Consider the following 15346-nt stretch of genomic DNA (forward strand, 5'->3'; position numbering starts at 1 on the left):
AATAAATAAATGAATACAATTAAGGCCCATCAACAACCAAAAAAATATTTTTAAAAAAATTAGAATCCAATAGCATGTGAACAAAGAAAATGGCTGTACAACTTGAAACTTTCCCCTTTAGTACTGGCTGCATTGGTACCATGTTGGCAGAGACCTGGTGCAAAGACTTTTCTTAAAAGCTACTCTGAAGCTTTCAGATTTAACTACAATTTAGGAAAACTATCAAAGAGTTACTTTGAAAAAAGTGAGAAGTACGCCACTTTAGACCAAGTGGCAATTGGACCCAAACCAAAGGATGCCCTGCATCTGGCACATGGAATAGATGTGTGAGAATCCAGCATGGAACCCGAATATTCCATTCCATGCAAAGAAGTGCAAAAGCTTTTTCAGAAGCAAATCCTGCATCAATGAGGCTTCCTGCCCTGGGAGAAGGAAATTGTGTCATTAACTTTTAGCTTCTACAAAATCAGAGAAATATTTGCATGCTTACAGATGGCTTTTTGCTTATTTCTTTCTCTCATCCTTTGAAATTTGTTTTTTGTTTTTATTTTGGTTATTTAGCTTTATGTCCAGCTATACTGAATACATTAAAAAAGAAAAAAAAAAAACTAGGCAACACCCACTAAAAAGAAGCCTTTTACCAACTGACAAAAAAAGGCAGCTAAGATTCCTGAGCGTACACAGATAGCAAAATTATTTTGAAAATTTTACAAAATGTGTTCCACACTTACACAAAAAATCTCTGCCTGAAGTTAGAAAACTTTGTACTGTGTAACAGCAATTCTTACAATTTGTATTTAACCTTCTGTTGGGAGATCTGTAACACTAGGGAACATCAGAGAGAATAGTGGAGGAAAAACAAGTGACACAATCCTCACATTCTGGAGGATGAAACGGCAAGAAATCAACTGACCCAGATGACATTTCTAATCCAGAGATTCTACATCTATTATCCTATGATTTTACTCCAGAAGCTTGTCTTCAATTAAAAATGGGAATCTCATAATAAATTATGGGATTAAGATCTCATAGAAAAACTGATGAAAATGTTAATCACAAAATTGAAGAGAAAGAACTTTAGCATTTATGAATGCCTTTCACTTTAAACATGAAGGAAAATGGTGACAAAGGCAAAGAAAATCCCACAAAGACAACAAAAACCCCAAATCAAATCTTTCTTTTAAAAAGTTTGCAGAATTAATAATTGACAAAAAAAAGAAAAAGAAAAAAAAATCCCAGAATAGTGTTTACAAAATATTTCCAAATTACAGAGCAAAAGAGAAAGCCAGAGTATTCATTTAGATTTCAATTCCCTGTTAGAACTACCAGTGATCTACTATAATATTACTGGGATTTTAATCTCAATTCTTGAGATTAAAATTAACTCCACAACCAATTACATTAAAATTAAATAGCATGCTATAATCTTTAACAGAACTCCAGGGTTTGATAATTTTTCCCAAAAGAGAAAACTTTAATAGTAGTGAGCAGAGATCTTTTTGGTGAGAAATATAAAGACACATTTATTAATGAATGCAAAACCACATACATGATGTTTTAGCATGTATGAGGCCCAAGGTGGGACACCTTACCTCCCATCTGCATAGTCCGTGTCCGCTCCACCCCACCACACATCAGAGTCGTCTTCCTCTGCATCTGCAGAATCGATACTGTCACTCTCCTCGGCCAGTGGGCAGCACACAAACTCCACCCCGCGGAACTTGTCAATTCCACAGGGCAGCAACATGCCATAGTCATGCAAGTTGGTGCTCTTTTCGCTGCAGGTCTGCAGAGAGGAAGGAGAGAACGTGAGGCAGATGCTTTTCCTTGTAAGAAACACAATACCCAACACACAGACCTGAAATATTAGGAACCAATTTGACAAAAGAAACAATCAACAGTTTGCTTTTTGAATGGATTTACAACAGGGTCTTTAGCATGGGCTAGTTTGGTATTCCGTGTGTAAATGCAGTGCTGGGGACTGAACCTGCACCTTACTGAGGCTAGGCACACACTCTATACCTGTGCTACATTCCCAGCCCAGTATTCATTCTTTTGTTTTTTTTTTAAGGTTTATCATTTATTTAAGAAGAACATGATGTTAAACAATAGAGGTTCATAAAAACAATTAGAATGGAAACCAATTGGGAAAATGCAGAGGAAGGCTGCTAGGCATCAGAACATCTATGCTTTCTGGTTTTATTGGTGTATGAAAGATCTGAAGGTTCCTTTCATACATCCCCAGCTCATTCCCACCTCCAGGACAGACGTAAATTCCTCTCGCTTGGATTAGCCTTATTCCAGAAATTCTAACTCTCTTGGCTCACTTCCCAGAGTAACAATCCCAGAAAGAGAAGTTATCTCTGCAGCCACTCTGAATCAGAACTTAGAGTCACTAGAGATTTTGTTTCCAATATCTTTTTGCTTTCCTGGGATTTTCTAAATATGCTCAAATCCAACGTAGCAGAAAGCTCAGACATCATCTACTGGTGACAAAGGAGAAATTAATAATTCAACCGCCTAGGTAAACAGTGACAATATTGCAGAATGCATTTTGACCTCATAGGAATCTATGAGTCATTTTTGTTTCTTAGGAACAAAGGATTTTTCTTTTGACAACTCAGAAGAAATGAAAAATGAGGTTATCAGATGGAGAACTGGGCTTCAAATTATGTGGTTGGTTTTCTTAAGCTCAGCAAGCTCTTCAACCTCCAAAACACATTTTTTATATAAAGTAAGTTTTATTTTACAGTGAATCAGAACATATTATTTTATAAAAGGCGAAGGCGATGCCAAATTTTAAGTGGTGTTTTCTGCCTAACAGCTTTAAAGCTATGATATAAGGGTAAATCGAACTAGATCAGATTTTTCCAGCTCAGCACTACAGACATTTAGTACCAAATAAGTGCTTGGGGTTGAGGAGCTGTTCTGATCACTGTAAGATGTTCGGCAGAAGCCCTGACCTCAGTGTTGCCAGTGACAACACACCAGTAGCACTTCCCCTCTAGTTATGACCATCAAAAATGTCCCATGTTTCCAGGAAGGAGGAGGGGAGCAAATCTGAGCTAGATAAAGGAGCCTAATTCTAGGAGACTGATCTCATCATCTCGCCACAAATAAACTATGTACTTTTGAGAGAAAAACATTATAACAGAGGGACAGAGCAGTTTCAAAGGCACTAATTCTACAAAGTTCATCTCATATGAATTGCTTTGTGTCTATTGCTGGCTCAGCCAAAAGCAGAAGTTAGCAAAGGGCTGGTTTGGTGCCACAGACTCACCACTTGTGGGGGAAGAGAGGTGGCAGAGTGGCCTGGTGAATGCCGGACTGGACGGCATGACTTGGAAACCGAGTCCTAACTGTACCTTCCATGTGGTATCAGACAGGCTGCTTCCCTGTTCTATTGCTTCAGTCATCAACAGAAAGTAGGGGCAATGCTTAAATCAGGAAAAACTTCAGGTGGGACCAAAGAAAACCACAGAAAATCATTTTAAGGAGAGGTAAAATTTAAGGTGCTAAGTATTAAAGATTATAGTTTCATTTTAATTTATAAAACATAACAGTTTTAATCTATAAGACATAATGAATCCAACTCAAGGGCCCTTATTTCACTCCTTGGAAATGTGCATGGATGGGGAGGCTGAGTGTGTTTGTGGACAGAGGGGACAAGGGGACTCTAGTTTCTGTTCAATTTTGCTGTAAACTGAAAATTGCTCTCTACTCAAAAAAAATCTTATGGATTTTTTAAAAGAATTTATTTATCAACAAGCTGTTGCCTCAAAATGCCCTCCAAACTGTCACCAGGCATGATCCCAGGAAATCTTCACTTTGCAAGAAGGAACTTATGGATTGGTACCTCTTTGGCGACGGTATGCCAGTGAAGGTGGGTTTCACAAACATCCATCCGCTCCTGGTGTAAGAATTTGCACTTGTCAGGAACAAGAAGAGCATCGCTTACAAACTCACCAACTGAAAGAAAGAAAAAGCACCTCCTGTCATTCAGGTTGCACATACTTGTCTTACCACAGAGGTCATTATCAAGGCAAGATGGGGCTAGATGAACTTCAGGGAACTTTGCAACACCTACACAGTGCAATCAGGTCTGAAGTGCTGTTACTGTGTGGAGTCTGGTCCCCCAAAGCAACCTAGTAGCTTGCACATCAACCTTGATGGTTCATCAAGGATGGATTTTCCTACGTCTATAAATGATCTCTTTCCTGACTTAATTGGAATTTCTGCTTCAGAATTAATCATCTAAGAGCTTTAGAGCTACATCATCAATTACCATTCAATTATAGCAACTAGTGAAAGGCAAAAACTCACACTGTCAATTTGAGCAGAATCAATATAAACATGGTCCACTCTTTCTTGGACCCTCACCCCCACCTTTTTTGAGGCAGGGTCTCACTATGTTGTCTAGGCTGGTCTTGAACTCCTCAGCTTAAGTGATCTTCCACCTCAGCCGATGAAGTAGGTGGAATTACAGGGGCACACCACTGTCATCTGATTCTTTCTTAAACATTTTAATCTGCTTATAAACTAGTAGATATTTTAGCATATTTCAAATGCTAAGTGAAAAAAGAACCTAAATATGCATGTGTACTTATATATGTTTACATAACATATAAAACAAATTAGCTCAAATGATAAAAACTGTCCTTTTACGTTTTTTTTAAGAAAATGTGTATCATGCAAATTATGTCTAGGCATTGCTGGCACCACAAATATAAAGACATGACTTAAAGTCCATGAATTTACATTCTAATGAGGGTGGCCACACATTAAAAAAGCTGTGGACTTAATTTTTGTTTGGTTTATTCACTGTGGTATCCTCCAGCATTTAGTACGAATTCTTCACACAGTAGGTCATAAATATCTATTGATGAATTAACAAGTTCAATCATATAACAGAGATAAAGAAAGTGCTAGGCCAATGTAGTTAGAGAACACATCTGCTTGAGTGCACTGAGATAGACCTCAAGATACAAACAACATTAGAGATAAGTCTGAATGTATGAGTACAGAATGCCTCGTAGAAATAAAGAGAAGGACGAAATCTATCCATTTACCACTATACCCCCAGTCCCTGTGGGTATACATTGGGCTCCAACTTTGAAAAGTATGAGGTTTTGGACATTATTTTGGAGATAACAAAATTTAAAAAATATGTTTTAAACAGCAATAACATGTTCAAGTTTGTTTTTCAGATAGACTGTTATTGAGTGAAAGATGGATTTGGGGTAGTGAGACCAAGTAGGCCACTACAGTCCTTCAGGTAAAACAAACAGTAGCAGATTTAAGCCCACAAGTCTAATTAAGTAAGGAATGCAGATGTTCCACACACCAGCAAAAACAGCATTTTTTTCCCTTGCACACTATGTCATATGACATTTTCTGAAATGCAACATAAAGAACAAAAAGGCCCCAAGGGGGGCGGAGAGTCATTCCCATAGCACTGTTTTTAACTTCAATCTTCTTTTTCTTTTTTCCTTTGGTACTGGGGATTGAACTCAGGAGCACACAATCATGGAGCCACATCCCCAGTCCTATTTTGTATTTTATTTAGAGACAGGGTCTCACTGAGTTGCTTAGAACCTCACCGTTGCTGAGGCTGGCTTTGAACTTGCAATCCTCCAGTCTCAGGCTCCCAAGATGCTGAAATTACAGGTGTGTGCCACCGAGCCTGGTCTAAAATTCAGGCTTTTTTTTAGCTCAAATATGTAGGATATCTCATGATATTTAAGCACTTATTTTAATAGATAATATTTAGATTAAAATTCTAAGAAAATGGTAAGTTAGAGAAAGTTATGAATCTTTTCTTTCCTTAATTCTTTAAGGCAATCCATGAGGCCCACAGCATTGTATTGTATAGAGCACAATAAATTATGAGACACAGTACCCCCTAAGGCTGCAGGTGGTACTTGGTGGGGAAAAGCCAATGACTATGGGGTGCCTAGTCTATGGCAGTGGCTGCCGCTGCAAAGCCTCATTGCATCTTGTTTCACAGAGGCCACATGATGTCACCACCTATAAACCCACTTCCCAGGAGATAATTCCCTGCCAAGAAACCTGTGGAAGGCCACCCACATCTCAGGAGACTGCAACCTAGTTCCAGAGATAGACATTAAGATAACAAATTATAAGGAAGAAAGTAACATAATAATGCAAATGACGTCACATTTTTCTTTTACAAGACCTCAGGGGAGTTGGACAGTGGAAATAAAAGTGATCTCTTTGAAAACCAATAAGGCTTTACCACATGAACTCCTCGGGGTTTCTAAGGTCACAACCAACCCTAGCTGCTAGGATGAATACCTGACATCTGAGTCATCCTAATGTCCAAGGCCACCAGAAACAGAAGTGTCTTAAGATGCCCATTTCATCTGTTAGCACTGCTCAGTCATATTTGCAAAGGACCAAAATAATAAGTGATGATTTGACTTTACAAGAAAATACTGGAAGGATTAAACATCTGGCTCAATGTTATTAAAACTAAATTAGGGTTGGGGTTGTGGCTCAGTGGAAGAGCGCTTGCTTAGCATGTGTGAGGCACTGGGATGAACTCTCAGCACCACATAAAAATAAATAAAAGTTCCATCAACAACTAAAAGAAAAAAAAAAAAATATATATATATATATATATATATATATATATATACATAAAGTAAATCAGTTCATGAGACTATCAGAAGCAGATTTGAGACACTCTGGACCTTGGCCTAAATAAGTTTTTGGGGTATAAACTGGACAGTTAAACAATAAAACCACAAACACAAAACCACACACATCTTGTTTCACTTGCCCTTTGTCAATCGGCTGAGGACCAGATTATAATGCAAAGCCAAAGTCATGGATAGATACTTACTGTTAAAATGTGCTTATCAAGAGGACATGCACTGCATTAATTAAACATTTTTTCACTCTTTATAAAAACATAATGAAAATTTTAATTTGCAAAACATTTCATTTAACATTATAAATATGGCATTAAATTTCTAATATTGCATATAGCTAAGAAATATATGGCCTGTGGAATGAGAATGTTTTTGAAAGGATGAATACTGGTTATCTTATAAGCCTTTTCAACTAACGGCAAAATAGAAGGTTCATTCTGTTCCAACATTAAAATGGTTTGGCACTGGAAGTGCTGCTTATACAACTTGAAGGATTGATGAAAACATATTAGGATACTACCCATCAGAAATTTTAAGCAATTAAATTATGAAAATCTATAACAAAAATTTTAGTAATTTGAGAATGGTAAAAAGTATAATGAAGCCTTTTTCCCAAACTGGCTTAGCTTAGCATGGTTTATTTTTTCTCTTTCTAATTATAAAAGAATTCTTTTTAATAATTTATGCTGGGATAGGTAATATATGGGAACTCTGTACTTTCTGCTCAGTTTTGCTGTGAACCTAAAACTGAAAAATAAAGTTTATCGATTTACAAAAAAAATTGATGATGACCTTAAAAGTTTCCATATAGAACCAAATGACTTTTATTATTAAAGTAAACCTTTCTGTTTATTTGGTCTGGTCTTTCAAATGAAAATAAATTATATTTGGTACAGAAGATTGAACCCACAGCTTTAGGCAAGTGCTCTATAACTGAGCTACATCCCTGATCCCCCCCCCCCCTGCCCAAATATTAACAGAATTCAGGTAAAGGAGAACAAAGAAAAAAATAAATTAAATATCATAATGAGAAGTCATATTCCTGTGGATAAATGTCCAAACGGATAAATTCATCAACACACATTATGCATGTTCACTGACAGCCATACTACTTGGTTTCTCATTCAAAATTTATATTTAAAACGCATACAAACACACAGGCAAATTCCACTGGAAAGGGAGTTTTTCAAGTTAATGACCCAAATCTGGATTTGGCTTCCTGGATGAAATGTCTTGGCAAGGTAAACGGTGGTACCTAATTTAATAGGGACTCTTTAAGCCTCCAACCGCATGCTCTTTGGCAGTCTTTGAGAAGACTGTTTAGCTCAAATTACCCCATTTTGCAAATGGGAGGGAAAAGATCGGGTCAAGGGGCTGGTGTACAGAAAGTACAGTCGGCTATAGTAGTCAGCTGAAAATCCAGGCCTCCTGGCTCTCCAAGAGTGGTAACTCAATTTACTCATTTAAAGTCTGGTCAATATGGTTTATTTGGCCAATTTCCTTTGGCCTTCATAAAAGCAGATTTGCTTTGAGACTGTGAAATGCTTTAATGTCATAATCCGCAATGTGGTCAGTTTGACAATGAAACTAGATCTAAATTAGTGAGTAAGCATTCGGTTGTATAGAGTATTCCATGTTAAACGGTGGCTTAAACACACTACTAGCTGGATTACTTATCTTATATAAGAAGCAATTTTGAGGCTGGGTGCTATGGACCAGCCTGTCCCTATCTTTTTGTACTGCAACTTTTGATCTCATGCTCAGAATCACAAAATGGCCCTGGAAACTTCAGTTTTCACGTCTAAGTGCCAGGCAGAAAGCAAGTAGAACAGACCAAGAGTTAAAGGTTTTGTCTGTCTTGCCCCTAATGAAACTTTGTGATGTTTCTTGGGAAGGACTTTTCCCAGTGACTCCCACCAACACTGGACATGGCTTGAATGCGTTATCTGCCCACACTTGGCTACAAGGCAATCTGTGAAAGTATTTTCAGTTGAGCACAATGTTAGCCCTAAAAATAAATTTAGAATTCTCTTAAAAAGGAAAAAGGGGAATGCATATAAAACAGGCAAGTGGCAGAGTCTCCAGTACTAGAGAATTCAAAGATAGGAATGTATTTTAAAATTTCTTTATGTTGCCTCTTCAAAGGATAGATGATTCCAGGAAGACAGAATTAAGAGTATAAAGTGCTATTACTAGAAACATAGGAAACCCCCAATCTATCACACGGGGGAAAAAAAGAGAAAAGGAATAGGTATGAGAAGAATGAGTAAAATTTCTTAAAACTAAATGCTAAATTTTTGAGAGTCTGACTAGGTTTTGAATAGATTGATCTAAAACATTCCAAGCCTCACATGTGTTCTTCAAAGCACGGGAGATTTCAGATTGAAAAAAGATGTTTCTATAAGTTCTCAAGGACCAGAGTGGGTGGCAAGAATTATGGGAATGAATCTGAAGTCTTTGGATGTTTCAGTCATCTTTTTTTTTTTTTAAATTTAACTTAATTTATTTTTTAGTTGTAGATGAATGGACACAACACCTTTGTTTCATTTTTTGTTTTGTTTTTAAGAGAGAGAGAGAGGGAGAGAGAGAATTTTTTTTTAACATTTATTTTTTAGTTTTTGGTGGACACAACATCTTTATTTTTATGTGGTGCTGAGGATCGAACCCAGCGCCCCATGCATGCCAGGTGAGCTCGCTACCGCTTGAGCCACATCCCCAGCCCCATTTAGTTGTTTTTTTATGTGGTGCTGAGAACCGAACCCAGTGCCTCACATGTGCTAGGCATGCGCTCTATCTCTGAGCCACAACCTTAGCCCTCAGTCAGCTTTTTCACTGCTATGACCAAAAAAACCTAACAATTTCAGAGGAGAAAAAGCTTATTTGGAGTTTATGGTTTCAGAGGTCTCAGTCTATAGATGACTGATTCCATTCCTTGGAGGCTCAGGTGAAGCTAAACAGCCTGGTAGAAGGGTGTAGTGGAGGAAAGCAGTTCCAGACATGCTGATCAGAAAGCACAGACTCTCCACTCTGCAGGGACAACATATATACCCCAGGGCATGCCCTCCCCCCAATGACCCATCTCCTCCAGCCAAACCCACCTGCCTTCAGTTGTCACCCAGTTAATCCCTATCACAGGATTAATTCACTGATTGGGTTAAGACCCTCATAGTCCACATTACCTCTTTACTTTCTCTCACTGTCTCACACATAAGCTTTTGGGGGACACCTCACATGTAAACTATAACACTGGATTTCTTCCCAAGGCCTGGCTTCCCTTCCTTACTCTCAAGAATTAAAGATGATTCTGGAGAGGGGGAGAATGTTCTGGCATTGGGATTACTGAAGAAAGGCAAAGTCTCTGTTTCCTTGTGTAGGGCTAAGATCTGGCTCATGAAAGTGAGACATCAAGAGCTCTTTAGTAACCGAACTACGTGCCTGGCACTGCCGTGAGTACTCTGCATACAGCTACAATGAAAGAAGATGAGAATGAGAGAATATGCAACCAACCCAGGTCACATTTGTAATAAATGATAGAGCTGGAAGAATTCAATGAGTTAATCTTCATGAAGTACTCAGTGCCCAGAGCAAAGGTGATCAGTAAAATTATTATTATTATCCTTTTCCCCAGTATCCATTCATCAACCACTTGTCATATTAATAATATTAATAGTCACAGTGATAAGAGCAGCAACAGCTACTTGTCCTCGTTTACTGATCACCTATTACGCACCTACTGAAGGCAACAGGTTTCATTCTCACTCAACTGTCACTCTCCAGCTGCAGCCTCGTTGATGAAATGGCACTGTTTCACATCTGAATATCACCTCTGAAGTGAGGAGTAAAAACACCAGTGGGGATGGGTCCCAGGAGGCCACGGGAGTGGGGGATCACAGCCATTAACACTTTTGGCTTCTGCATGGGGCCCTGGTCCTGGATGTGAGAGGGGGGTTTCTTGAATCCCCTGGGGCAGCTGAAGTCCAACATGCATTCACTCTTCGTGAGAACATTCTTTTTTCTTAGTGCTGAGAATACAGGAAGGGACGAAAAAGATGGAATGACATAAAATTCTCGTGGGAAATGACAAAGAAAAAATAGAGTGTTTGCTACATGGTAATAAATATTACAGAGAGATAAGGTAGAGAAAGGGAGACCAGGACTTGGGGAGGGTGTGGATTTTACATAAGGGGGTCAGGGAAGCCCTCACCACAAAAAATAAGACCTTGCAGTGAAGACTGGCTGGTGTAAGTGAAGAAAATATCCAGAACTCAAAGAGAAGACTGTTCCAGTCAGAGGGAGCAGCAAGTACAAAGGTCCCATGGCAGAAGCACAGCTGGTGCTCACAGAAGAGCAGGGAGACCAGAGTTGTCAGAAGGGCATGATGGAGAGGGGTCCAGGGTTGTGTGCTGGGGCCTGGAACATGGTCAACCCATCACTCCAATCAGTACTGAGGCACATGGGAAGCCTCTGGTGTGGGTTCCTCAGTCCATGCCCTCATAGAGGTCAAGACTGGAAGACCAAGTAAGGACCATTGCAATAATCCAGGTGGGAGGGAACAGTGTCTTAGATCAAGTTGAGAGCAAAGAGACTGAGTAGTAGAAAGACTCTGGATAACATCTGAAGGTCAGACCTACAGGATCAAATGGAGATAGCCAAGGATCTTGCACGTTCCCAGCACCTAGAAGATACTTTATGTTGGAGATGATAGAAAATATTGGACAAAACTTTCATAATATTTCTTCATGGAAGCATACACAAGTAGAACTCCTCCTGGTTTTTGTATTTTTTAAAAATCTACCCTACTACATATGTGTCTATCAAAATAACTGTAGATGAAAAAATGTTTACTTGGGCATTTTTTTATTTTACCACTTCAGCTTCTTCACAAACATGTTTCCTAGAATTTGCTCTTTATGGACTGGTATTCTGTACTTTTAAACACCGACAAATAGGCTGGGAAAATTTCGGGGAGAGGCTTTTGTACTCAAGAGATGTGAAGAATACTTACAGAAGAGGCCAAAATACTTCTCAACCAACTTTCCATGTGATAAAACTGTTAGCTTTTGCTTCAGAGTGTGGGCAGTTACTGGATCCTCAAAGAGAACACAGGAGTGAATTCCACATCTCTTTAAAAGTGTCTGTTGCTGTCACCAACACTGCACTGCAACTGTTACCAGATAACAGTGAGAACTGACAGATGGGTTTCTTCAGATGAGAACTATTTGCCAGATGGCAGAAACTACACGGATCAAGATAAGATAAAAGCAAAAGAAGTGAAAACTGAAAGTTTCACTTAAATCCCCTTTTCAGATTTATTCAAATGAATGGAGTTCAGTCACACAAACACACACACACACACACACACACACACATCCATATATACACACATCCATACACAAATGGCAGGAGGAGTATTTGACAGAAATAATGTTTGTCCCATGTTGTGAAGAGCACTGGTCTTAAAATAATGAAAACAGTACCAAGGGCACATATTTAAAAGGACAGGAACTAAATGAAATGTTAGCAATTTTATTGCTTTTAAAAAGCCTCCCATAGATATGGGTTAACAATTCTGATATTGCTATGCATATATTCTGAAAGTGAACAATAAAGTAAATAGATATTGTATCCAGAAGCCAGATTTCTCACTGTTGGAGTAAGAATTTAAAGATAAGCAAGGGGAGGAGGTGCAATGATCCATGCAGCAATATGTCGGAGTGGGAGACGTGAACCCGTACTTTGCTGAGAGAGACAAAGGAAGCCACAGAACTATTTACAGATATTCATAACATAACGGTGGGAGTAGATAACTACACTGCCTTGCTCTAATGTTGAGATATTAAAAGCAGAGACACTCCAGTGGCAAGGAGCAAGCCTAAAGTCCTGGTCGTATTTAAAACTATTCTCCAATAAAAGGAACCAGCGCTCTTTGAAAAATTGGCTACTTCTAAGACTGGGGCAGAAAAATACATAAGATGAACCTAGAGCATCTTGCAGGAATATAGAGAAGACAGAATGTCAAATGAGCACAAGAGCCAACTCAAGACCTTCCAATAGCTAAAGCTGGAATGATCAAATATGTCATTCACACATGCGTATATGTATACATATACATTCATATATCACACACATATATATATACATATACATTCACATATACATACACATATATATTTACATATGTTTTATGTATACATATACATAATATACTACAGGATTACAAATCAAAGTATGATATAATATCCATGAATTCAATCAACCAAATAAGTGGATAAACAGAGACAGATTTCTGTGCACAAGAATTTCAAATATTGCACTCTGCCCTTGAGAAGGTGAAGCGTAAATCTCCACTCCTCAATTGTGGGTTGTGGATAGTGACCTTGTTTCAAAGAAGGAAAAGATTGTTCGTACTTAACCAGGTGATCAAGTTCAATATCGATGATGATAGATCCTGTTGATAACCTGTACCCTTAATATGATGTGATGAAAGGGCCACTTTACCTCTTCGGTTTTCTTTCTAAAACACCATGCCTCTAGTCAAAGCATGAGAAAATTCCAACAGAGGGGTCCTCTACAAAATGCCTGACTTCTCAGAACTGTCAAGGTCATTAAAAAGGAGGCAAGTATTTGAAACTGTCTCAGCCCAGAGGGGGCTCAGAAGTTCTGACAACTAAATATAATGTGCTTTTCCAAATGAAATCCTAGAGCAGGAAAAGGACATTAGACAAAAACTAAGAGAATCTGGGAAAGTATGGTCTTTAATGATACTGTATCAAAATTAGTTCTTTCATTGTAGCAGAAATAATATATTAATAGAAGATGTGAACAATAAGGAAAACTATGGAAAAAAAAGTCTATGGAAACTCCTAGACTATCAATTTTTCTGTAAATATAAAACTGTTTAAGAAAAAAAAAGAGTCTATTTAAAAAAATTTTTAAAGCCTATACAAAAAAAAATGCACAAGAAATGCATATATCTATTTGCTTCCACATCACACTGTAACTTTCAAAACAGTGCCCATGAAATCACTGTAGCTGAAAATAACTAGGGGTTAAAAGAATTTAGCAGCCTGGGTTTCTCATCTACGACATCTATGATAACTAGACAGAACTTAGTTATATATTTTCTTAGCAAAAATAATTTGTGTAAGCAACATATGGTATTTAAATTCTTTTAAACATTTCAAGAATTTGAAAGTAATCACACACATGTCAACAATAAAGAAAGTCTCTGCTGTGCAAATCTAACCTTGTCTTAGGAATGTAAACTAACTGGTCCTAGAATTCAACATCCTTCACAAATGCAACTCTCAGGCCAGCAGGGTTCCTAACAAAGGAAGGCTCAATGCTGGACCCCAGCTCAACCTAAAGTTCAGTACTCAGTACACTGTTAACAACATTCCTCCAATTCTGGACAGTTTCCTCACTAGCCAACCTGAAAACAGTTATACATGCTTTTTCTATAGACTCTTTTTGAATGCATTAATTATTACTCCCACATCTAACACATTTTTTCACCAATTATAAACCTTTTTTTTTTTTGCTACTTGTCATAATTCCAACATCTGTTAAAAGACAAGTAAAAATCTCCATTGTGTTAAATCTTTCCAAATCATAAGCTCTAAAACTTCAGTGAGCTTCCGAATTGCCTGGGATGGGGGCGGGAGGCAGTTTCATGTCCCCACCACCTGGATCTTATTGTTATGCCTTCTGGGATGGGCCTGAACCAACAGACCTCCCCAGAGTGATTCTGATGCAGGTGGCTCATGGACCACACTTTGAGAAATGATGTTTCGAACAGGGCTTCTCAAGTTTTATCATGCATACGCATCACCTGGGGATCTTGTTAAAATTTAGATCCCGATTGGACAAATCAAAGGTGGGACTCTTCTAACAAGCTCCCAAGTGATGCTATTCAACTATTCCTTCAGGTAGCAAGAGTCTATTTAAGATTTTTCATTGCAACCCGTCTCATTAAGGTTTTTAATCTTACAGCTTACTGCATCATAAATACACTTAGAATGGTTTGTCCTCTTCATTCCTTTATAATTGTGGTAAAACACATGACATAAAATTTAAGTGTATGCTTCAATAGTGTTGAATACATTCACATGGTCATGCAACCATGGTCCATCTTCAGAATGCTTTACATCTAGCAAAACTTTTAAACTCTGAACCTGTTAAACAAAAATCCCTATTTCTCCCTTCCCCCAGCCCCTGGCTAACCACCATTCCATTTCCCTTTTGCATATGACTAAGTACTTCATGGAATCATACAGTATTTGTCATTTGGTGGGGGGGGGGGGGGATTCAGTTTTTCACCGTCTTTCGTATCTTGTGTAAGCTCTGTTCTGTCCCATAGATTGGATGCTTTGTACCATCTTAAGGGTTGATGCTTTTTCACACATCCATAAAAGCCATATTGCTCCTCTCTTGTCATTTGTTTAATTACAGAATTGCAAAATATAGTAGAAAGAGTTCTAGATTTAAAAGCAATGTGATGACTCGGGCAGATTTAGTGATTTTGATATACAGGCATACTAAGACATTCTCTATTATTTTCCTCCTATACTAATTTTTCTATATATGCTGTATGTTTTACACTTCTGACACAGTTTGGATGAGCCATGTTTAAGTATTTAATAGCCACATGTTGCTGGTGGTCAGCAACGGGC

General features: G+C 38.2%; 1 protein-coding gene across 6 annotated transcripts in view; it reads right to left on the minus strand.

Moving 5' to 3' along the window:
- The window catches only part of App (amyloid beta precursor protein), a 240611-nt gene that overhangs the window by 133710 nt on the left and 91555 nt on the right, over nt 1-15346 (minus strand). For all 6 annotated transcript variants that reach the window (XM_026396151.2, XM_026396150.2, XM_026396149.2 and 3 more), the window contains exons 4-5: nt 3857-3969; nt 1593-1786 (exon numbers count right to left, since the gene is read on the minus strand). In XM_026396151.2, the coding sequence (XP_026251936.1) occupies nt 1593-1786; nt 3857-3969 (307 nt within the window). The remainder of the gene's footprint in view (nt 1-1592; nt 1787-3856; nt 3970-15346) is intronic.

Source organism: Urocitellus parryii, chromosome 2 (genome assembly GCF_045843805.1).
Source record: "Urocitellus parryii isolate mUroPar1 chromosome 2, mUroPar1.hap1, whole genome shotgun sequence".
NCBI classification, from domain to species: Eukaryota; Metazoa; Chordata; class Mammalia; order Rodentia; family Sciuridae; genus Urocitellus; species Urocitellus parryii.